Source organism: Pogona vitticeps, chromosome 7, assembly GCF_051106095.1.
Source record: "Pogona vitticeps strain Pit_001003342236 chromosome 7, PviZW2.1, whole genome shotgun sequence".
Lineage (NCBI taxonomy): Eukaryota > Metazoa > Chordata > Lepidosauria > Squamata > Agamidae > Pogona > Pogona vitticeps.
The window spans coordinates 32470323-32494827 of record NC_135789.1 but is presented as its reverse complement, the minus strand read 5'-3'; the positions used below and the strand labels follow the sequence as shown (position 1 = coordinate 32494827).

At 44.9% G+C, this 24505-nt stretch overlaps 2 protein-coding genes across 3 annotated transcripts in view; one reads left to right on the top strand and one right to left on the bottom strand.

The window, feature by feature from the left end:
• The first annotated feature begins 21 nt into the window (after positions 1-21).
• NSRP1 (nuclear speckle splicing regulatory protein 1) lies at positions 22-18405 on the top strand. 2 transcript variants are annotated; one of them, XM_020803453.3, is made up of 7 exons: positions 22-355; positions 2585-2666; positions 11047-11103; positions 12930-13061; positions 14060-14267; positions 15243-15351; positions 16933-18405. In XM_020803453.3, exons 1-7 carry the CDS (start codon positions 336-338, stop codon positions 17867-17869), a joined length of 1545 nt encoding a protein of 514 aa, XP_020659112.3. In that variant the 5' UTR covers positions 22-335; the 3' UTR covers positions 17870-18405. The 2 variants fall into 2 exon arrangements, with proteins under 2 accessions (XP_020659112.3, XP_078235311.1); XM_078379185.1 differs by lacking the exon at positions 22-355 and adding an exon at positions 614-641.
• Positions 18406-21102: 2697 nt separating this feature from the next.
• SLC6A4 (solute carrier family 6 member 4) overlaps positions 21103-24505 on the bottom strand; it is a 28001-nt gene continuing 24598 nt past the window's right edge. Inside the window, exon 13 of the mRNA XM_078379184.1 lies at positions 21103-23885. Coding sequence (XP_078235310.1) covers positions 23811-23885 — 75 coding nt within the window. The 3' untranslated portion in view covers positions 21103-23810. The remainder of the gene's footprint in view (positions 23886-24505) is intronic.

Sequence of the window (24505 nt, the reverse complement as noted above, 5' to 3'; positions counted from 1 at the left end):
GTCGAAGGCCGCCCAGCCGTTGGTGTGTGGGTGGGTGTGGGGGGGCGGCCGACGGCGGCGGCCTTTGCGTGCAGGGTGTGTGTGTGGCTGTGTGTGTGTGAGAGAGAGAGAGACTGTGTGGGGGGGGGCTGGGGTTGTGGGGAGGATCCAGCTATCCCATCCGGACGGGGGCGGCGGCGGCGGCGGCGAAGACGACCGGAGCCCTCCTCCTCCTTCTCCTGCCTGCCTCCCCGCCTGCCTGCCTTCTTTTGCCCGGCGGGCGTGAGGCGAGGCCCGGCTCCGAGCAGAGGCGAGGCCCGAGGCCCAGAGCGGGCCTTCTAGGCCAGGCCGCCAAGATGGCGGCGCCGAGCAAGCAGTGAGTTTGCGTGTGTGCTTGTGTGTGTGTATGTGTGTGTTGCGGGGTCGGGTGGGGGAGAAGGAGAAGGGAAAGGAAGCCCCCCCCCCTCCCAAGGAAAGGCGGCCGGGCGAAGGAAGAGAGGGGGGGAAGAAAGGGCGCCTTTTGGGGGGGGGGCTCGACGAAAACCGCCCTGCGGAGGCGACCCACAGAAAGGGCGGGAAAGGGGGAAGGGAGGCTGAGGGGGAAAAAAAAGAGGGGCCCGCCATTGAGGGGGGGGCGGACGGGCGGGCAGGAAAGCGAAAAGGTGAGGGGCTCCCCGTGGAAGACAAAGATGGAGGCCGGGGCGAGGGGGAGCGGGCGGGAAAGCCTCCAGCCCTCTATTTCTTCCTTCCTTTCTTCCTTCCTTCCTTCCTTCCTTTCTCCCAAGTAATCTGTGTTAACGTGGGAAGCTGTCTCTTGGTTTCTTGAAGAACAAGGGGGCTTCTGAGCATACCTAGAGTCCTCCCCCTCCTCCTCCCGCTTCTCAGGAACCCAGTGGTATCCTGTGGGGGAAATGGGGGTGACTGGGTAGGTGAGTGAAGGGAGGGAGGGGGAAAATATATATGGGGAAAAACATACAGGTATTTTTTTCTTCGTCTTTGGGGGGCTTCATTTAAAGGGAGGGAGTTTTGTTTCGACTACAACGCCCATCCTCCCTGGCCTGCGGGCAGGAGTGACATCCAGAGGTTGGTCCACACAAAGGGGACGAAAAAACGCTATAAATAAAGGAGAGAAGGTTTCCTTGTTAGTTTCTGGAGGGGCTGTGTAAAAATAAGATTTTTGACATTTTGGCCTATGAATGAGAAATGGAAACACAGATACTGTATAAAATCATAAGGGAAGCAGGGGAGGGAAACAATTACAGATGAAATTTGCTGTAAAGACCTTTGTGTGTATAAAATTTATATATAAATAAAAAAAATGGCTGGTGTTGGGAGTACTTTTTAAAAAGTACCTACAAAATGGCTCTGAGGCAGCCTTAATACCATTTAGGTATTCAGCATTTTAAGAAGAGATTCTTCTGCATCAAACTGTATTAAAAGAGAAATAAATAAATAAATAAATGATCCCCCCAGCTCCAAATTTTATACAGTGTTTATTTTTTTAACTTGGGTTTTTTTTTTTTTTTTGGCTTGGGTTAAACTACAGGATTTGGAACATTCTTTAGAAAAGCGGGGGGGGGGGGGGGAGAGAGATTATATGTTTCATGTCTCCCTGGTTAATTTCTTTAAATGAGTGACATTGCAAGATGATGCACAAATTGGAATAGATAGACAGGTAGATAGATATAAAAGCATAACAACGAATGTACACAGAAGCACACAATAAATATGTTTATAGAGGAGATACCCTGTTTTCCCGAAAATAAGACCTACCCCAAAAATAAGCCCCAGTTAAGTTAAACCCACCCTCCACCCTTGTGCAGCAACCAGAAGAAGATGACATGACTTTCTTTGAATAAATGTAGCTTGTTGTATATGAAAAAATAAAACATTTCCTGAAAATAAGCCCTAATGAGTTTTTTGTAGCAAATATTAATATAAGACCCGGTCTTATTTTTGGAAAAACATGGTATATATTTTAGTGATTAGTATTAGTTTTCATTATCTGTGTATGTATGATGGATGCACATATGACTTTGTAGTCTCATAAAATGAACAATCTAGGCAGTATTGCAACCTAAAACCGATAGAAGACAATGGAAACCATCAAGTTTGATATTAAATATCATGTCTCTTGAAGCTACCCTCTGTACGCCAGACGGAGGAGGACAGAAATTGCAGAGACTGGGGGTACCGACTGTGTTTTGGGCAAAAGTTCCCGGAAATCCTAGTCAACTCAACCAGCTGTCAGAGCGTCTGGGAGTTGTAGTCTAAGAAGATCTAGGGCAGCGGTTCCCAATCTTGAGTCCTCAGATGTTCTTGGACTACCACTCCCAGAAGCCTTCACCACCTGCTATGCTGGCTGGGATTTGTGGGAGTGGTAGTCCAAGAACATCTGGGGACCGAAGGTTGGTAACCGCTGATCTAGGGCAATGTTGCTGTACGCGGCCGTTGGTTTAGGTGCGCACAAGGTGATGTGCCTTGTTTCCTAAGCTGTCCATACATATCTCTTACATTATTCTGCACATTGTTTTAAAATAATTAGGCTGTAATCATTTGCTAAGACTTTGGAACATGGATTCAGTTGTCATTTGTCTCTTTGCAGATATGGCCTCATATTCCCAAAGAAAGCACAACAGAAGACTTTTGTCAAACATGCCGTCTTTATGGATGACTCTGACGAGGAGGTTAGTTTCCTCACAATTTGGTCTGTGCGTTACACAAATATCGTACTCTAATTAATCTGTAAGCTATCCAGCACTGCTTCGCTTCCCTTTAATTGTTTTAAGAAGGCATGATTTTACTCCAGTAGCTTCTGCATATAAATGTATGGGCATGCACCATTGTATTGAGGAATTTCAAATTAATATGAATATGTTTACAGTTAGTATTTCTCTTCATTTTTAGGAAAATTGTTGCGAACTGAGCGTGTTTCATGATAGCTAGTTTATACCTGGCCTCCCTGAGTTTCATTCTGTGACTTACCTTATTCAAAACCTGCTTGCACTCTCGTTGTTTCATTGTGATGGTGAGGTATTCTTGGGCTCCTTAAAGCACTGCTACTTCAAGTAACGGTTGTGTGAAGTTATTACATGAAAGAATGGAGAATTCCATTGTCTTTCAGGTAGAAATAGGCCAACCTGAGCACATAAAATTCAGCACAAAAAAAGAGAGAGAATTGTACAAACAGAACAAGGTTGGTCCTTCAGAAAAAGTGGTACTAAATGATTATTGCTAATATAACACCTGGATGTTTGTTGCTTGGTTTTGAATATGTTGCGTACCAATTAAAAACCTCATTCCCCAATATTGGAACCGAGTGGCATGAAAGCAAAAGAGTCATTGGCTCTATGAGGAAAATGAGCGCCAGAAGATCCCGAGGGGGTGGACTGAATCTTGCCTTATCACTTAATAATAGTCTCGTGCTATTAAGTCAGTTCCAGTTTAGGGTGACCTTTTTCAGAGGTATTCTAGGTATAATGTACTAAGAAGTTGTTTCCCCTTCTCTTTCTCTGGGGGGGCACCTGGGACTAACGTGCAGCTTGCCCAAGTCCCCCCCCCCGGCACTTCTCCCCAGGAGGCAAATTGGGGCAATCAAACTCCCAAACTCTGGCTCCTGAGCCAGAAACCTAAAACACTGAGCTTATCCAACCAGCTACAGTACTTTATAATTTAGCTTTTTAAAAATCCAGGGCTGGATTCTTTTCCCCCAGTAGAGGGTGCTGCCTGCTGTTGTTTAAATTTCTGTTGTTTCTATTATACTTTACGAGTGAGCAGACAATTTATGCCCAGTGTGGAAGAGCTACACAAATATTTGTGAATATATTTTCACACACACAGAGGTGCAGCATATCTTCTTTCCATGCACTTACCAATCGGCTTTGTTGTTATGTTCCAGTTGGAACGACTTTCAATGTAACGTTCTGGCTGGGGCCAAACAATTGGTTTCAGGCACATGTAAAGAGCCAGGCGTTGAGTTCAGTTTGCTGTGTCACACTAAGGGGTGGTTTAGGAGCACCTGGGGGGGGCGGTGGCAGTGGGGGAGGCTGTAGATCAGTGGCAGCATTGGTGTTGTGTATAAAAAGCCACAGGCCCCCATCCCTAGAAGCCCGGGGAGGGGGGAAATCAGCTGTGGAGTGTGCGTGCGTGTGAGTGACGGTGAGATGCAATCTGATGAGGAAGTCTTGAGAGCTGCATTTTTCACATCTCTCAGATTTTGTGGGTCTGATGAAGTGTGAAGCCGTTGTCGTGGGGATCCTGCACTTCTCTAGAAGTTGTTTAGCTTCCGTTCCTGCCACGTTTCATCCCATGAGCTGTGCTAATGAAAGCCGACAGGTGTTATAGCCAAACTTTTGGCGGCACGCATAAGGGAAACGGGGCAGGTCTTAGCACCAGCACGTCCCCCCCCCCCCCCGTGAACACAGCCAGCGCTTCATTAACCAGCAGCAGTCTGCCGCTGGCACTTATACAGTTTCCTTGCTGCAGACATAAATTAGGAGTACATAGGATTCTGTCTGCTATATATTTAATGGCATTTTAAGATATAATTTATGAAGCTGTCCATCTCTCCCCCGCCCTCATTTTGTAATGTGTCTTGTGTCCCTTAATTGAGAGACATGTGGGATTCAAAGGAAACAAAATAAATGATAATGTTTAGTGTTCATTAGGAAGGCATTAAAGTGCTCACCCTTGTACCGGTGGATGTATAAGGTCATTAAAAGGTTCTGAGTGGCAGATCTGTGTAACTAAAAAAGTTTTCTAGCAACGTCCTAGGGGTTGCATTAACTAACAACAGTCTTTCAAGTATGCCATTAACCCCTCCTCTCTTCCTTCAGAACAGTATAGTCTTGGCTAGATCCTTTTTTGCTGATAAAAATAGGAAATGGTTTACTAACCTGTAGTTTTTATATACTGCAGAAGTGGTCTTTTCACCTGGATGCACCATTACTGACAGGGTTAGGTGATTGCCCATTGGTTTTGAACAGCATTAAAACTTGACAGTGGATGGCTTGAACAAGCCGTCTTGTCAGCCAAGAGAACAACCTCTTAATGCCCTTTGATCAGGCATGGTTTTGCAAAGTATGGGGGGCAAGGACTATCCTACAGAACATCCCATATTATTTCACAGTCCACAGAGTAGTAATAAATCCAGCGACTGCCTTTATCGTCAACCAAAATAAAAAGAGATCATTTTAAAAAAACAAAATTACTTTATTAGTTCAGTAATAATTTTAGGCCTTTTCAGATAAGAAGCTGTGTTTGGGAGGGGTTTCATTTCCTGCTCGCTCCCTTATCAGCAAAAAGTACTCCGTGCATGTCTGAAGATGGTGTATTTATAACTGAACTCTAATAAAGTCCATGGCGGCAAACCTACGTACCTGACTCGGCCGTGGCGATCAAATATTAGATAGAAAACTTTTGTTCCTTTTAAAAAAATGTTAACTATGCATATTTTATTAGGATCGTCTTCTGAGCCTGTTAGTATTGAGAAGGAGCCGTTCGCTTGCAATTCTCAGTTTCTGTAGCAAAGACGGAGTTGAGTAGGAATCTCTGCCAGAGGTAGCCAGACTCTGCAGGGTTGCAAACCGAAGAGGGCCAAAGTTGATTATTTACCAGCGTGCTTCATTGTTAACGATAATTTCTTACACTGAGGCAAATCTTCAGAAACGGGTTAATAATAAACGTTGAGAAATAAAACAATAAGCCCATTTTCTATAGAAATTGACATGTTTTCCTCAGAGTTTTATCTAGAAAAAAGTAGCCCAGGTCTCAGCGTGATCAGACAGGCTGCAGTCCTGTACGTAATATGTCATCCAAGCTTACCTGTGAGTAAGGTCCACTGGAAATCAAGCGTAAAATGATTTGGTTTTCTCGAAGCAGTGGGGCGTGAGTGCTTTCTTGGTGAACAGCACCTTGCTGCTGGCTAAAAACAACCGATCAGTCTGCAGAAGCACACCAGGCGTGCTTTTCCCCACGGCAGATGAGATAGATGCTCAGTTCTTTAAAGATGTGGCCAAGTCTGTTTTCAGTACTCCCCTGTACAAGCAGACAGAGAAAAGTTTTTGGAAGTGTCCTTTAAAAGAAGACGTGAGATGGGTCGGTTTGATCGCCCGCCTGCCCTCTTGATGTGTACAAAGTGTGCCTATGTGTGCATTTCCTATATCAGAGTGGCTGAGGGAAATAGGTCATGGCTTCTCTCCCCTCCCCACCCCCCATCCCCGGACTCAGATCCACTTCTGCTATATCAGAGTGGGCCTGGGTGGGGGAGAGGGTGGATATGAAGTTAGCACAAACTGGAAGGAGCCAAAGGAAAAGAAAGAGTGATTTTGGTTCCCTTTAGGGCCCTTTCCACAAGTTAGGTGGGAATGGGCTCCAGAGAGAGAGGGAGAGAGAGAGGGAGAGAGGTATTCGGATCACCTCTAGTCTGGTCTTTGTGCAGTGCCTTTTTCCCTCTGTGGGCCCGTCTCTTTTCTGGAGGCAGCAGGAGAAGAAGGAAAATGCAGCGAATAAAATACAGTCATGTTTTGGGGAGATCATGTCGCAGTTGCAACCTTGGGAGCAAACTCTGCAGTTCTCTTTCTCTCTCTGGACGAGCACATTTCATGATGCTTCCACACAGGGTTCAGAGAGCCTTCCCCCCCCCCCCCAAGGTATAAGAGCTCTAAGCTTTGTGCCTACAAAAAAAAAAATACCCTGCTTGTGGGCAAAAAAAGAAATCCCTCATCAGGTTTCTGACTTTGTGTGGTTTTTTAATAAACGACCTGTTGATAAGTAGAAATAATACAAAAGTACAGGAAGTTCTCATCTATCAATCCTCGCAGCACAACAGGAAATTGTCACCCATAAAGCCCTGGAAGAGGTGTTTGTGTTGGCATTGTTTTCCTTAAACTTCCTTACCAGCTCGCCAAATAAACGGCAGGTGGACCTCTTGAGCTGTTTTATTTACCCAAATTGAGGCCGGTATCTTACTTTTATTGTTTGTGTATCTCCAGACCCCGCAGCCCACTTGCAGCTTACAGGAAGGTCTGGAGAAAACTATGGTGGTTCTTAAATATTTTTATGTCGGGGAGAGAGGTTTATGTAGGAAGATAATTTTTATCTTCTCTTCTCTCTGAAATTCTGGTGAGATACTTTGGAGTCCTTTGCTTCTAGTAAACTTTGCTGCCTCAAAGTCTCCATGTAGGTGGTGTGTCTTCCTTTGAAGCTTGAGAGAGGGATTTCTTAATCAGTCACATCAGGAAGTTTACCTCCGCCACCCCCATGTCAAAATTGATGTTTAGATTGTATGGATTTGATTTAGAGCGTGGACAGGGCTCTGGAGAAGGAAGGGCTAGGCCGTCGTTTTAGAGCATTTTCTTTGCACGCAGAAAGAATATCCAGGTGCTGTCCCTCCCTGGCCTCCCTGATGATGGTAAAAATGTTGGTAGTGGAAGAGCTGCTGTCCAAAAATATCATTTTGCCAAGGCAAGGAAGCAAGAAGAAAAAGTGTCTCTTGAATCTGTAGCCTCTTGCAGACCACTGTATCCCCTCAGTTCTCTTTTCTAATGCATGCATCAATGAGATGGCAAAATGAACTCTTACTACGTCAAACCTCACAGGGTTGTCATAAGAAGGGCGAGGTATCCCATATTGAATTTACAGAAGGAGAAGCAGGATATCATAGGCAAAACAGACACAAAGGGAATGCCTTTGGTCATGGCCTCCTGTACAAAACTGTGCATGTCTACCCCTAGTGTTGCGTAAGGAGCTGGCTACACTAGCCTTTTCCAGATTCGTTGGAAGCTTTTTGTGGAAGAAGCTGGGAGCATTAATGTGATTTTCTTTTGTTACGAATTAGGGTGAGTGCTTCACAGAGAGGGGATTAATTTAATTTAAAGAGAGGGAGAGAGAGGTGTTACAGCACCCTTCACCTTTCTTCCACCTTGCCAAGATGTTGAATATCTAATGGCTAATCTTCTTGAGCGAGGGGTGAAATGAGTGCTGGAATGTTTAAGCAGAGCCTCTTTGGTTTTTTCAGGTAGAGTCTCTGGAGATGCCACGTAGAATTGAAGCAGAGATGTATTCAAAAAGTGTGTAAGACGTTACAACATCCCAGGTGGCATTTGGGCCTCAGGGGATGGAACCTTGTGAGCGAGAGAACGGAAGGGGATGGCTGTAGCTTCAGGGCTGAGGAGGTGTGTGGTAGAGAGAGGGGGGGGGGTCCTTTTCTGAAGCCCTCTCCCCTTGCTTCTCCCCTCCCTGCCCTGCCATCCACAACTCGGGCTTTGATTTCAGGCAGGACAGAGTTGCATTCAAAGACCCAGCTGGTTTTCCACATCTCCACCTTCCTCTGAAAGGGATGCAAACTCTCTCCCCCTAGGTGGTAAAGAAAATGTTTCTAACCTGAGTGTCTGGGCGGGTAGTGGCAGAGAAACCGGGTTGTGCCTGGTGCTTTGTTCTCTGGAACGGCACGGAATCTCCTGAGTTTTAAGCCTACTTTTCGTTTCTTGGTCATACGGCCACGTGACAGAAAACTGGGAATTGGCTCTCGCGTTAAGAGACCGAGTTCTAGTCAGTTCCATGAAAAGTTATCCGAGTTGTCCCAGTGTTGCACACCTGAATGGGAACGCGTGGTGCCCCTGGTGCTTGAGGAGCATTTTTGAGCCTTAATGAGTTGGACCATCTGGGGCTGCTTTTTTGTCCAGTGGCAGGCGGCACGATGCCTTTGGGACGTTTGCAAACAGCGTGTGAAGTGCCTCCCTTTGCTGCTTGTCCTCCATCCTTGGTATGCAAGGATAGATTTCCCTGATGAGAAATGGCTTTCCCTTTTTATCCGTCTTCCCCTCTCTCTTGCCAAATTACACCTGAGCAGTTCCTATGTTCATCACCTTAATTGCACAGGCTTATTCAAGCATTGGCTTGGTGCTTGAAGGAGCTGAGAAGTCCGTGAACTGGAATGGAAAAGGAACAGGATATTTACGTCCTAGTAAATGTGATGGGTCAGATGCCCAACCATGCCATATTCTTTCGAGTTAGCCTAAAGGCAGCGCCCTTGTCTTAGTGGTAAATTTTTAAGTACGATGCAGCCGATAAAGGGGTTTGACTGAAATTTGGTGCTTCATCAGTATCATTTAATGCTATAACTCGTGTCCCAGATAACAGTTAAGCACATATGATTATCAGTGTTTTTATTATTGCAATAATTGTTTGATAAGACATTAGAGGATGAGGATGATTTCAAGTACTAGGAAATGATTGATCAAAATTATGAAGTTACTTTAAATAGGCAAACTGGCACAGGCCAGTCTCGTATATAGAAGAAACAGAGCAAAACCTAGTATAGTTTTTCTTTAAATGGTTTATCTTTTGTATTCCGGGACAGGATTTCCAGGTTATGTAAGTTAGATGTGTTTATGCTTATTGGACAGTAGATTGATTAGAGGTGGATAAGGATGTTGTGTGTAAGTGAAGCATTTGTGTACTTAAACCTTTTGCTCCATCTGAAGAGGTTTGCACTTCTTAGCTATTGTCTTTAAAAAAGGTCCTCTCTTTCAACAACAACAAAACCCCAACACAACTTAAACATCAGCGGAGTGCAATTAAAAAGCTAGGTAAGTTTTGTTGACAGCCCTGTTTACTGTCAGGGGCAAGAGAAATAAGGCAAACAGCCTTTGGAAGAGTAAACTGATAGTTAAAAGTCTGCCTGTCTGTCTTTTTGTTTGAATTTGTAATGTGCCATGGTGAGTCAGCTTTTTCCACCTTTTTTGCATTGGATAACAGTACAAAATAAAAATTACCAACTACAAATTTTCCATTAAGGTTTTTTTTGGCATTACAAAGTGCTGGTGACACCATTTCTCTCTCTTTCTCATTTGTATGAAGAGCTAGAGCTCTATATGAGTCATGAGAAGACTGGAAAACTACAAGAGCCGCCAGCATGTCAAAAAAGACATTTTTCTTCTTCTTACCTTGTCACCTGGATCATGGCCACGGGGGAATATTCGATAACTAACATTCTGTAAACAAGTCGAGTGATGTCTTTAGTTAATTATACCTCTTTGCAAACAGAGGAACTTGGAGACCCATCTGCAGCTAAGGAAGAGCCAGAAAGCAGGAGAGAAATGAGATGGGCGTCACTGCGTTAGAAGTGAGGGAACTGCCTTCTGCCCCAAGTGAACAGGATCGCGTCCATTGCCGCATTCTGTCTATGGTGTAGCCTCCTTGTGGATGCCGGCCTGGTTAGAACATGCTTAGTAGAGCATGATGACCGTCCAGCACTCCCTGCCAGGTGGAGGGGCATCCCAGTGCCACTCCTGAAGCAGTTAAGAGTTATACGCAATGAGGGTAGGGGACGGGGGGGGGGGGGGCTGAGGGCAGCTGCGGCCTTGCAGGATTTCGGGTGGACACGCACGGCCCAACTCTGATCCACAAGAAAGGGTTGAGCTCCTCTGCCTTCAGGGTCCAGGCTCTCTCTTCGCCTCAGCTTCCATTATGGATCATGTACCTACATGATCTTACCTTTAACCTCTCCAGGGAAGTCGTTCCCCACACAGTGAACAGATGCTGAATGAGAGCTGGCAGTTTCTGTGCCATCTTTAAACACATTTACTCTTCAGTCTCCCTGCATGCATCAGAGCTTCATGTATAGGAGGAGGTGTTCTTCAGGCTCCATGATGTGTGACTGCATACTCATTTTACCAATGAAATAAAGAGTTTGATGCTGGTTCATTTCCTCAAACAGGCTTCGTATTGTGCAATTGTTGCTTCCGCCCCCCCACCCCCGGTCTTTTTGGAACGTATGATTCAATTTTTAGAGACAGTTTTTTAAAATTTATCTCCTTGGATGCAACTGATGGGTCGTTCTTTGAAGATTTCCCATGCGTTCTTAAAAATGTCTTTGGACTGTTTTGAAAACAGATAATCTTTCAGGCCCTTGTAATGGTCTCATGGAATTTACTGGGATTGACTCTCAGGGAAGCATGCATAGCCTTGCAACTGTACTTAATGATATATTAAGCAGGCTGTGCCAAAATAAGGATAATTTATTTTATTTGTAACTTATTTTTATTAATTTTTTTTTCATGGCAGTCCTCAGTGGGTGAGAGTCTTCAGCGGGAAGCCTTGAAAAAGCAAGCGATGAAACAGGTAAGTCACCTCTGTGTGTGTGTGTGTGTGTGTGTCTGTCTGTCTGTCTGTCTGTCTGTCTGTGTCTATGTGTGGGTGTTGGCTTGTTTGCTTGCCTGCATGTCAGAGGTCTTTCTGGCTAAGAGTTGGACCAGAGAGAGAGAGAGAGAGAGAGAGAGCCTTCTGTTCCAGGGAGCCTACTGTCACATTCAGAACAGGGCAAAGCTGACCTTCTACCATCGTGCATTGATATTAATGTTAGGTGTTTTTTTTTTTTAATATTGGTGCTCATCTTTAGAAGCAAGGTAATAATAAACATATTTTTTGAGAAAGAAGTTGACACTAATGTTTGTGAGAGCTTTGTAGTTTTTAAATTGCCTTACACTGGGGACACAGAAAATAACCTTTTTTAAAAAAAATAGAGTTTTAAAAATACCCTTTTAGTAGGATATTGATGTACTGTGCAAGTGGAGAGGTTTATATCTGAGTACGCTGCCTGGTTGTTTTTTTGAGTGTGATTTATGTTCTTACACACCACTTCTCTCCTCTTGGCATCTGTCCTGGACCTCACTATCTTCCTTAGTGAAAGGGATGTTGCTTGTTTTAGAGTTTAAACTTTGCATTTCCATGATTTTATTTATGTGAAAGACGGTTCTGTTGTTATACAAGTCTGTTTTTCTTGTGGTTCTTTTGGTTATACTCACACTGTTATGGAAAAAAAAATGAACCTGTTGCAAGCTACGTAGCAGGTTGCCATAGATCTGCTTGTAGTTTACACAGGGCTGCAAAACGTGGAGACCAATTTAGCATCCAGGCTGTAAAAACCAAGAGAGACAGATTTCTTCTTTGAAATCAAGGAGAGTTTCCTCACATGAATTTTATTAAACGACTTGTATTTTGGAATGGAAGCGCAGTACGCTCTGAGAAGGACAAAAAAACGGACGGGAGTGTCTGGTGTTTACTTTCCCCCCCATCCTTGGGTAAATCATGATGGAGAGAAAATTGCCATAGACCAAAGGGAATACACTCTCAAAAAGGTGTATGAAACATGGAATGTAGGAGAGAATAAGACTGTTGTTGCCATGCAGTGGAATCGTGTGCACATATATATTTTCTTTGTGGGGAGTGGGATGGTGGCCATCCATCAGAGCTTTGAGTTCACTTAGTCTCACATTCAGGATTCCTGTTCTGTGGAAAGAGGGGTGCGCCGCATCTTGTCTGGACATTCTTGGTCATGAACAAAGTCTTCAGGGTTGCACCCCAACAGGTGCCCCAATACCTCCCGGGTTTCTTTAGCGAAGGGGAGACAAAATGCAGAACCATGAGAGCCTTCTGTCCTAGCGCTCTCTCTCTCTCTCTCTCTCTCTGTGTGTGTGTGTGTGTGTGTGTGTGTGTGTGTGTGTGTGTGTGTGTGTCTGTCTTTTTTGTTTGTTTGTTTTAAACCAGATACCAGGCCGGATGCCCTTGAGCGCATTCCCAGTCATGGTGGGATGCTTTTTGAGCGAGAGAAGCCCAGGGCGACCATATGAGAATGGCCATTTTGGCACTGAGGGGCTGAGATAAACTTCCAGGCTGGCAAGAAGGCGTGAGGGGTGAAGAAACAGTCCATGTCTTTGTAACCAGAGATTGCTGGCAGAGAATAAAACATTGCTGTTATATAATGTCTTTTGTTTTGTTCTTTTTTTTTTTTGAGACTGCACTAGCTCCTTAAACATTTCTCTTAATAAAACACTTTTGTTTGTAGCATCTGTCTTAACTGAGATAATTATAGATAGGACTGGCTTCCTCAAAGACTCTAATGAAAATGCCACAACCCTTCTTTCCTTCTCTCACATTTTCTTTTAAAGACCAAGCTGGAGATCCAGAGAGCCCTGGCCGAAGACTCCACGGTCTATGAATACGACAATATTTATGATGACATACAGCAAAAGAAGGCAGAGAGTCAGGCCAGCGTGCTTGCAGGAAAAGGGGAAAAAAAGGTCCATACCTGGAAATGAGAGTGACGTCCGCCTTTGCCTTTCTACGCTCACTCGCGAAAGTGTTTGGGCTGTCAAAACTCTTGACTGCATGTGGTGGGCGGTAGGAGGAGGGATGTGGGGCCTCTGAAGGGAAGGGAAAGACCTGATCCAGGGTGGATTTAAGGTCAGCCCTGCCTGCATATAATGCCTCATGGAAAATTCAGGTAGGGAGGGATCTGCGGCTGCTATTTGTCATCCCAGCGACAGTTGTATTCTTACAGATTATGTAATCTCTGCTGAGCGCAGCAACTCCAAGGGCTGGGACCCTCTTCCAATTTCAAGGACTAGGAAGGGAGAGATACGGGGGAGTGACTTCCAAGAGACCCCAGAGGGAAGCCATAGCAGAGACGTGAGCTCAGGCCTTACAAATCAGAGCACATTTAGTGGATCACATTGGCCTCTTTTGCAGATTAGGGGTTTTTTTGAGGGGGGATGGGAATAGGGGAGAATAAGGGTAGAAGAGGACAATTTTCATACTTATAAGGTGTCCAAAGTTGCCTCCCATTCTCCTTTGCTCTTCTCTGCAGAAAGATGGGCACACCTTCACTGTGTATGTGGATTTTGGAAAGGCCCAGAAAACTTCAAGGTGTTTTCTGACAGAGATCTCAAAGAGTTTACAGGAGAGGCTTTGTGGGACAGGGATCTTCCCGCAGAATGAAATTAAGGGGGAGTCAGGGCGTTGGTTCCTGCCGTTGTGGTGCTTCTTGATGATGTACCACATTTCTCCAGAATGCAAGGATAGCCTCACGATTACGGTATCTCTGGTAGGGGCTGGTGATAGGTGCAGGTTTTTGAATGGCGTGGGAGCCAGCCAGAGTTTGGCCGGACCTCTGCTCAAGATCCTTGGGTTGTATCAATGGGGATACAACACAAGGTGATGCCATCGATATTCTGTGGTGTTCTTGGTGGCTCTTGTTTCCTGCCCCCTCCCATGCCTTCGTGGCCCTTTGTTCTTTCAGCCCAAGTACATACAAAATATACTCAAAGCTGCCGAACTGAGGAAGAAGGAGCAAGAAAAGAGGATGGAGAAGAAAATCCAGAAGGAACGCGAAATGGAAGGACACGCCTTTGATGACAAGGAAGCCTTTGTAACGTCCGCCTACAAGAAGAAGCTCCAGGAAAGAGCCCAAGAGGAAGAGAGAGAGAAGAGGGAGGCTGAGATTGAAGGTGAGGAAGAGGAATAGGTGTTCTTCCCGTTCTGGGCTAGGTGGGCAAGACTGCAAAATTTGCCTCTCCCCCCCCCCCCCAGTTTTCTAGAATGTAGCTATCTTTCTTCTTCTTCTCTTCCTTCTTCTTGCTAATGCTTTATCTTCTTTGATTGATGTCTTCTGGAGGAGATGGGAAGAGGGAAACTACCTACTCGTGTTTGTTTTTTATTCTTTTAGTAAAGCTTGGAAGCCACTTTGGGCTCTATATTTAATTGGAAATGTGGGATATGTAAAACAGTTAATTATAAATAAAACAACAGCAATAAATTAGTTTCAAGCCTTTTTCGATTCTCACAAGACATGTTACCATGCCTTTTGTGAGGTAAGTCAGGCAGAGAAAGACATTTGCCCAAGGTTTATTTGGTAACGTGTGACAAAAATCTTCCTTTTCGAAGCAAACACATTTGAGCTGCTGTAGACACACACACTCCTTTTTAAAAAAAACTAGGTATGAACAGCAGCCATACCTAAATTTCTAAAGTTAGTGAAGCTGCTTGGGAGAGAAAAGTCTCTGGGAATACTCATAACCCACCTCTGGGTTATGAGTGGAGATGGGCACAAAAAGAGGAGCTGGAAAGTCATTCCTCAAATATGGATAAACTGATGGCTGCTCTTGAGGGTCAACCAGAACATTTTAACATTAGAAACATTAGATCAGAACATTAAAGGGTTCTCAATCAGAACATTAAAGGTGGCTCAAGACATCCCTCGCACAAATGGGGTGGAACTACTGCCGAGCAGGGGATAATTTATGGCCCTGTCGGATCAGTCAGTTTTGACAGCGGGTCTCCTGCACTGTACCATCCATATGTAGGTGTATCATATTGAAACAGATTACAAAGTTTCAAAATGATACAACGTGTCATTTTGAAACTTACAAAGTGTCGCATCCTGCAGTGGATTGTTAATGGTTTTATCTTTTCTGTTCTTTTAGCATGCCTGGATGTGACCAAGCAGAGGGATCTCAGTGGTTTTTATCGGCATTTCCTAAATCAGGCTGTGGGGGAGGAAGCAATGCCTGAATGCAGCCTTCGTGAAGCCAGGTAAGCTTGGCACAAGGTGGGCATGCTGGCAGCGGGGTTGGAGGGAGAGTGTGGTTCTCAAGATGCTTTGCTCCTCCACCTCTGTTTTGTACTTCATCGCCCAGAAGGCCAGTGGGAAGGAAATTAAGCGCGAGATGTCAGGAGAGACAAAGGTTGAAGTACACCAGGTTAAAGTTTCCAGTCCTTAGTAAAGGACTAAAGATACCTGCCAGTCAAGCAGCAAAGATAACCATAAAAACTGGAACCACAGACAGAGTTGTTTGTGTCCACGTTACACATGGGGTGGGTGGCACTCTAATGTAATGATTCCCTCCCGATTAAAAGGGGATGGGCTTTCTGGTTGTTTATGGCACGTGTGCAAGTGTTAAGATAAGGCATTTCTGGTTCCCAAGGCAGTTCTTGAAGAAGATTAAAGGAGCAGCAAGAAGTATAAAATAAAAGTTAAAATACCGTATCTTTCTCAGTGGTGGCACAACAGTGCTAGAATGTTACCAGGCCAAGCTGTCTCATTTGTTTCCTCTCAGGCAATTTTGATGGATGATACTGTGCTGTTCCTGTTAATATCTCTCTTTTTAAAATTGATATTTGCTCGATGCTCTCTTTACTTTAAGGCTTTTTAAAATGTTTCAATTTCAAACCTTTTACTGCTTTTTAAAACAAAATTGGAAGCCAAGGGATCCCGTGAGAGGTAGCCAAGGATGGAATCCATAGTGCTTTTTAGAGGAATAGTGGTGTTAATACAGTAGTTGTCTTTGTCGTGAGCGACTTCCTGTATCCTTTGGTGAAGACTGTGCTCCAGTTTCCAGAGATGGACTCCTCTCTAAATTTAAAATGAACGGCCAAGGAGGTGAGAGAGACAGCAGTGACAGTTGTCTTTCAGGGCTTGAACTGGCTTGGCATTCCCCTTCAGCTGAAATCAGTTTTGGCAAGATGGGTTTGCTATAATGGGTATAATTGTAGAGTATAATTGCTTGAAGGACCACAGCACAGTCATCTATTCACGGAGTAAGTCCAGGTGTTCCAGATTATTGGGTACACCACCACCCAATTCCTAAGTTCTTTCTCACAAACCAGAAACCATTTTCAGTGTCTAGGGGTGGGGCTCCATCATTCCTGTCCCATGGCTAACAAGATTTAGAGTAAATTGTGCCATACAGGGTGAAAAAGTACAAAATACGTTACACAAAGCAAGAAAATTTGCACAACCTCACCTAGATGGTTTGACGTATTCAAGCTGCAGCATACGTGTCAATTCTACATTTCTGTTTGAAAAATTTGTGATAGTTGGTGTAGGCGATTACAGTAAAATAAATATTTGTTTTGCATCTTTTAAGAATGTCTGCTTCCTTACCAGCCAGCAAAGACTGAAATATGATAAAATCTGAACACAAGTGTTCCTTTTAATTGTGGAACGCCCCATACAATCATAGCTGTGAAATAAACAGGAGCAAGCCAGCAGTTGAAATGTTATGTTACTAGACTTCAGGGCTGGGCTGGTTTGACTGGTAACATGTGGATCAGAGTTCTCAGTTGTGGGGAGTGAATTTTATTTTGTGTCTCAAAAAAAATGATCATATATAGGTTGAAAGAAGAGGGACCTGATGAGGATCCTCGTGACTGCAAACAAACAAGACAAAAGGCAGATGATCCAACGAGCCCCTGCGTGCCTGCAAAGGGAGCAGATAACCCCGATGCAGACAGTGACTTGGGAATGGATAGTAGCGATGACGAGGACACTGCTGAAGTACACACAGAGGGTAGAGCTGGTGATGGAAAGGAGACCCAGAGACGCCGTTCGGATTCCAGTGGGAACAGTTCCAAACATCGCAAGAGCCAAAGAGACTCACGGTCGTCCAGTGAGGAGAGAAAACATGGCTCGAAGACACCCCCAAGCCATCCAGAGAGGCAGGAGGGAGGCAGAAAAGGTAAAATGGAGCAACCCAGGGAAAAGGACCGTGAGCGAAGGCACAGAGACCGTGGAAAAGAGGAGCGACTGAGGTCTGAGGACCGTCCGAGGAGGCAGGATGAGCGGGAGGACAGGCAGAGGAGGAAAGACAGGAAGGAGAGAGATGAGTATGACAGGGAACTGAAGAGAGAGCGAGACAGGGAGGACAAGTACTCGCAGTGGGAACAGCAAGTGAAGGAGAGGCCTGCAAGCAGCAGAGACCAAGGCAGGGAAGGGGAGAGGGCCAAAGGGGCCAAGGAAGGCCAGGAGGAAGAGAGCCAGCAGGAGAGGGAAAATGGTAACCCTTGGTCCTTGGCAGAAGGTGACCCTGATAGTCAGAAGAGCAGTCTTGGGAGGGTAAAAGAAAACCCATCCGATTCAGAGGAGCTGCCAGAGTTGAAACACAAGACTTCCGAGGAGGGAGGAGAGCAGACTGAGAAACCCCCTGAGAGACCCAACAAGTTTGCAAAGCGTAGCAGCCAGGAGACGGTCCTGTCAGCCAGGGACCGCTACCTGGCTCGGCAGATGGCCCGCGTGGGCACGAAATCTTACATAGAAAAAGAGGAGGATTAGCTTTCCTTGCAGAGGGAGAACCTCGAAAGGTGGAAGGTGCGCTGACGGGTAAACATGCCAGGGCATTGGGGAGTTGCGATTTGTGGTGGACATAGTTTTGCTGGTGACCGAGAAATGACAGGATATCTAGCAAGGAAGCCCTTACGTGGAGAAGACGCAAGGAGAGAAGGTCTGAGTTTGTAGCCCAGGTTAAATGCCTTCCTTGGTCTCTGTTATCCTTGCCCGTCCTGTATCTGATCCCGATTGATTCTCTGCATCTCTGGAACACGGTGAGCCTCTTTGGGGGGACCCTGCCTGGAGTCCCGTCCTATGCGTAAGATTCTTAACAGAAGTTTCCTTGAGCGCCTCCTGCCCAGTTCAAGAGCATAGAAAAGAAGGAGAAATGTGGAGGCAATAAGGGACAAGGAAACACAAGCAAGACTGGCTGTGGAAATCCTTGTTATTTAGTTTTTTTTGGCTTCCGCAGTGAACTGTTTGGCTTTTTGTTATTTCACCTGTACAGAATGTTGAAATAAAAGGAAAGAGGTGAATTTTAAGGTGCCCCGGGCTTTGTTTTATCTCCATGCTAAACCTTAGTTCATTATTATTTCCGTCCATCGAGGAGGATATTAAAACATCAGCCTAAACGCAGGGCGTGTCAGCAATGCCAGTCATCCTTTTGGGCTGAGTTACGTTTTCATGTACAGCCTGTTGCGCAGAAGTGATTTCGATCAGGCCTGGTGGGGTCAGAAATGCTGGGGGTTGATTAAGCTGTCAAGAGAAGACGCTTACACTCCTATTTTGGCAAGTGAGCCATCTGGCAGAGGTGATGTTTTCATAATATATTTTCAACAGAACCCTTGGAAGCAGGCATCCTTTCCCACCTCAGTTTCAAATAACCTTCTTTTCAAATGGGAGGCATCGGCATCAACTTGGAAAATTCAAACTTCCCATCAGAATTATTTGAGATTACTGATTGCCCCTTGACTTGGATGGTGTTTAATTAAAAAAACTGCGGGCAGCGTAGTATCCTTTAAGCTATCACAGCTGTATATTGCAAATTATCAGCTTTTTTGTTTTTGACCTGAGTTTGCAAATTGTTGTTAAAATATGCTCAAATGAATTAAGTTTAATTTCTTTCAAACCTTTAATCTCAGGAGATCTTGTGTTTTCACCCTCTTTTCTTGAAGGCCAATGGGAAGGAACTTTGTGCCTTCTCGTAATTACGAAGACAATGGCACCATCTTTGCCAGCTCCAGAAATAGAGAGGTGATTTCCTAGGACTTTGCAGGCCGTCTTTCTTTCTCCCCAGTTAATGATTTTAACAGATTTTGATGAGTGGGCTGCAGATTTTAAGGAAGATGATAACAAGGTCATGTCATTGGTAGCATCACGGAATGGGCTTCCTGTGTAGTTCTGTTTCATTGGGGAGAATATGATCAATTTATTTCTAATTTATTTCTTAGACACCACCAGGCTTTTTATGGAGTGTCCTTATTAGCTTTTGTGTTTCTCCCATAAATGTTGAGAAGCACAGCAAAGTGTTTTGTTTAAAAACACACACACACACACACACACACACACACACACACACACACACACACACACACACACACACACACACACACACACACACACACACACACACACACACACACACACACACACACACACACACACACACACACACACACAAATGAAGTCACCTTGCTAAAACAGGACAGGATGGGTTACAACACCATTTCTCAGCTCAGTAGATTGAACCACAATAGGGTTGTGTGTGTGTGTGTGTGCGTATACCTATTTTGTGTTCAAGATTGTGTGTTTCTGTGTGAGTAGATGCGGATTGAGCTTGGAGGACTGCTGCTGTCCAAGGTGCTCCATTTGGGAGAAACAAGAAGGTCGTTCTGCTGTCCAGATGTCATTGGGTTTGATTAGATATTAATTAACCACTCAATTTAAAAAAAAAAATCACATTGCAGTAACTGTTAAGATAGCTGTCAGAAAGCAGACAGACATAAACTGGGAGCTATGAAGGAGGTTTCTGTTGTGTGAGGGGAGAGAGGATTTTTCCACCCCAGCTGTCGCCTGTCCCTCTGGCTGAGGAGGTTGGGTGGCTGTCCTGCCTGCCGCGGGCAGAGCCCTGCGTCTGTAGACGTTTGTATGTAAAGGAATCGGGGCCAGCAGCTTGGATGAACATGGAGGCAGGTTGAGAACCATCCTGATTGTAGAAGAAGGTGGGGGCTCTCAAGGGCAGCTGGCCTAGCAGTCCTGGCCGGGACCAGTGGGAGTGATTGGGTCCAGTCAATTCCACGCGTCAGATTGCAATAGAAACAAAGGCTCGTTCTGCACAACAGAGTATGCATTATTCTACTGATTTCTGCGCTGTTAACTTGACCACCGTTCATCTCCGTTTGCCATGCAGAAGGAGGACGCAGTCTTCCTCTCTAGGCCTCCTGTTTTTAGCAGTCTTGACACTTTGTTCTGTGGCATCAAGTGGCAACTGACCTAGAGTGACTCTAATAGGGCTTTCAAGGTAAGTGAGATATTTAAGGAGTGGCTTTACCAGTTCCATACATGAACCCCCCCCCCAAGAGGTTCTATAGCTGAACTGGGATTAAAACCCACATCAAGAGAATCATCATTTGTCACTCTGTCTACAACACCACACTGGGCACCCCTTACATCTTGGGGGGATGGACGGACTGATTTTCATTGTATGCACAAAGTTTGTAACACTTCTGCAATGTGTTTCTTTGAGTGAAGCTTTAAAAAAAGTTAACCCTTATTTACTGGGCTTGGAAGAAGTCCCCACCCTCAAAATGTCTTTTACCAGCAGCTGATATGGAGAGGCCATGCTTGCTCTGAGGCTAGAAGGAATGTGTATCCAGTATGAGTCTCATAGCCCCTGGTAGTTTCATCCTCTGTGAATCTGAATCTCAGAGAACAAAGGGATGTATCTGTGTACGTTCCAGGTCACGGTTTAAGGAGCACTTCCATGGTGAGGCCCATGTAGCCTCTTCATATTTCTTTCACCCACCGTGGTGCCGCGGCAGGAGGAACCTGTTCTGTTTGGTTGATAAATGCACACATAAAAGTTTTTGTGGAAGACTGGAATCTTGAAAGCTGTAGGGATAACCAGGAGTGATAACCAAGGGACAGAGATATCTGTGTTACTCAAATCTATTTTGTTCAAGAAGTTAAGATCTTGGGAATCTGTGTGTGTTGGTGAATTATTTTCCACTAGACAGGTAGGGGATACAACTGGCAGTTTATTGTGATAAAATTAACGACGACAACAGTTTACATCGCAAGACATACATGAATCACTTACAAACCAGCTCAAGACGTTCCATGACAAAAGCAGCAACATAAATTAGTGCCGGCGCATTGTATATACAAGTGACAGAGGAATACTTCAGTTTGGTAAAATAAAACTCCAGTTTTAATTTCTCCATACCAAAAAAAAAAAAAAAAGTAAAAGGTAAACGCAGTCCCAGTTCACACAGGAAAGGGGGGGGGTGGCTGTTTCGAAAGGTTTCAGAGACAAACTCTTAAATACAGGGTTCTGCTAATTTTAAGGTAACCTGTGCGGGAGAAACTTGCAGACGGTTATGCTGATCGGCCAGGAATTGGTCAGACTGTTTGTTTTAAGACACTTGCAGCTCTGCAGAGAGGTGTGTAGATGAGAACAGGAGCGTCTGTTGAAGGGTTAATTAATTTCTAATCTTAGCATTTTTAAGAGGTTTAGACATGTTGGTCCGTTCAAAGCAGAAACAACAAAGTTCTCTGGGACCTTTTAAGACTAATAAGCTTTATTTGGCATAATGTTTTTTTTGGGGGGGCTACAGCAGTCCACTTTTCCAGATGCAGTGCAGGTTCTCAGCATTTTACTGTGTTGTTAGGTGGGTTTAGTGTAGCTGCCGCAGTAGTACAGATAGACGTTTACACACATGCCATCCTAGGAGCTCCACCAACTCATTACTTGGCTTTTGCAAGAGGGGAGCCCCGTCAGCGTCATCTTGTTTCTAGGCATTGCCCAACTCGTGAGGTCCAGCTCCAAGATGATCTTTTTACAAAGCATCACCAGGAACCAAACCCCTGCCGGTAACAGAAAGACGGCACTGCGAGGCTAGTGCTGGCTACCCCTGCTTTGCCCGCCTGCTAAGCAGCACCATTCAAATCATGAGCAGGGTAGACAAAACATTCATTGGGAACCAAGACTTTCTGGGTTTTCTGCTTCCTGCCTTTCCAAGCAACGAGGGTGCCAGAAGTCATCTTACCCCTCAGCGAAAGAGGCGGTGGTTATACTGTGGAGGGCAGAGCTGATGTGTTTTGGCCCCTTTCCCTAGATTAATCCCTTCCACAGTTGTATTGGTCTTCTATGAGTGCCCTTTTCCCTGGAGAAGCAGTGGATACGGCTGCCGTTGAGTCCCTGCAAACATAAGATATCCAGCCGTTTCCCTTTGTGCCCATCCTATGGGAAAGCAGCAGTTCTTCTTAAAACCTGTTCCACAGGTTATGGTTATTTGGGATTGTCGAAGAGATACTCCGTGAATGCAGCTAGCTATTGGCAAACACAGCATTAAATGTGACACGGGGGATTGGGATTACAAGGAACATCCATACGGTACAGAGGAAGGTGGTTTGTCAGGTGAGCAGCTTAAAGAGTGAATAGACTATAGGAACGTGGCCGTTATCATCAGAAGATGCAGGTGCGTCGGCTCCTAAAATTCCTTGAAACGTGGGAGGAGGCAGGAAATGGCAAACGGACTCCGATATTCTCAGTCCTCATTTGATGGCTTCAGCCTCTCAGTGGAGTTTGAGGTTTCTCTTAGGACTGAGGTACATAACGAATAGGTTCCTTGTATGGTGTAGAAGATCTTGGCTGGATCCCATTATTGCAGACCACAGGTGGAACTCGCGTGGTTAAAACGACCCTCTGTTTAAAAGGATAACCGTCCGGATAAGATAGCTTTGCCAGAGGGAAGGAGTTCTATCTTTTCCTCTCTTCATCCAGGCTCTTTTTCTCGGTTCAAGTATCGGCACCTTCTCGAGGAATGTACAAATGCGGAATTTCACCCCCTTATTTGTCGTTTTAAGCGCTGTAGCATTGTAGAAATTCGACACGTCTATATGGAGATTTTGGCAACATCGCTCTTTAAACGGCTATCAGGCATTGAAACACTACTATTTAGGTAAGATACAGCTGGCAAGGCATGTTGAATAGTTACTGTAATTTAGGGCAAAAAATAAAACCAGACAGCTGGGCAGATTCACATTTACAGGTGATAACATCTGTTTATACTTCCAGAACAGCATCCTCAAAGCTGCCATGTTTTTTAAAACCAAAATGCAAAGAGAGCCCCTTTTTGTCTTCCTGGTGACCAGTCACCAGCCAAATGGAAGCCAGTTTTGCAACGTACGCAGCTGTGAAGCCATGATGAGGGTAATCAGACATGCCCTGTTATGTGATTAAGCCTGTCCTGCTTCTAGTTGAGAAGGTGCCTGTTGGTTGGTTTTGGCCGTTGCCTGCTAATTGTTAAGATTCTGATGAGCAAATACTGTACATCGATGTTATATTGAGAAGGTTAAGCAGATGGTTTGGTGCAGACAGATGGAACTAAATATAATTCTCTGAAAAATTGCCTGACAGAGGCCCAAGAAAACCATTCAGAGGGCCCCACGCGGACAGCATGGAGTCATGGGTCCTTGTTAGCCTTCCTACACCTTCATGTTTCAAAAATGACGAGGACTCAAAAAGAGTCTGGAGCTGGAGTGTGTGGCCATCCTTCCATGGAAATAGTGAGAGGCCAAATCTTTCGTTGCCTCTGACGCAGTGAATGCACGTCTCGGTTGAAATTCAGTTCTTTGGAAAAGAGCTTAAAGCAGAGAGAGTTGAAGAGCCAACAGCTACCTTTCCCTCATCTCTCTGTACTTCCATCAGAGTTAGAATGGCCGCTTACACAGCGTTCATACGGATGTCGCCGAAAGGGATCTCTGTGGCCGTTTCTGGTGTAATGCTTTTTAGGATGCGCTGTGAAGGAGGAAATGAAGACGTGTTAGTGGGGTGACACATCCCTTATTTGAGCGGCGGTATTGGTGTCGGAAGGCATCTCGAAAATTTGTGCCCCGCCCTGGATTAAGAAAAGTTTGAAATCAACCATTACAGAAGAGGGCAGAGAGCTGAGCAATGGGCTAGACTGGGGTGATCCCCGAGACTTAGATTATTTTCAACTGTTCATCCTGATAGTTTCAGTGAATAACTGGGTAGAAATTTAAATAGATTTTTAATTGGAAGTGGTATCAAGCGAACCGTCAATCCTAAGCAATTAGTGAAGGAATTTGCAAGAACAGAATGAAGATTGTTCCTGGTCACTAAGGAGGAGACTTGACATTTTCAGTAGATCTATTAAGTAATCAGTAAAATAGGCAAGATAGTTTCTGAATATGGAGAGAGAATCTTAGTATATACCTCTAGTTGGAGCCAGAAGACAGAGTGGCTGTGTTGAGGGATACATCCACCGGTGAGACCTGTGTTATTCCCTCAAAAGTCTCCATGGGGCAAATCTACCATCAGCTATCTTTCCCCCAGCCCCTCAAAATTATACTAATCCATCCAGACAAAGTGAGGATGAGGAAGGTTTCATTTGGATC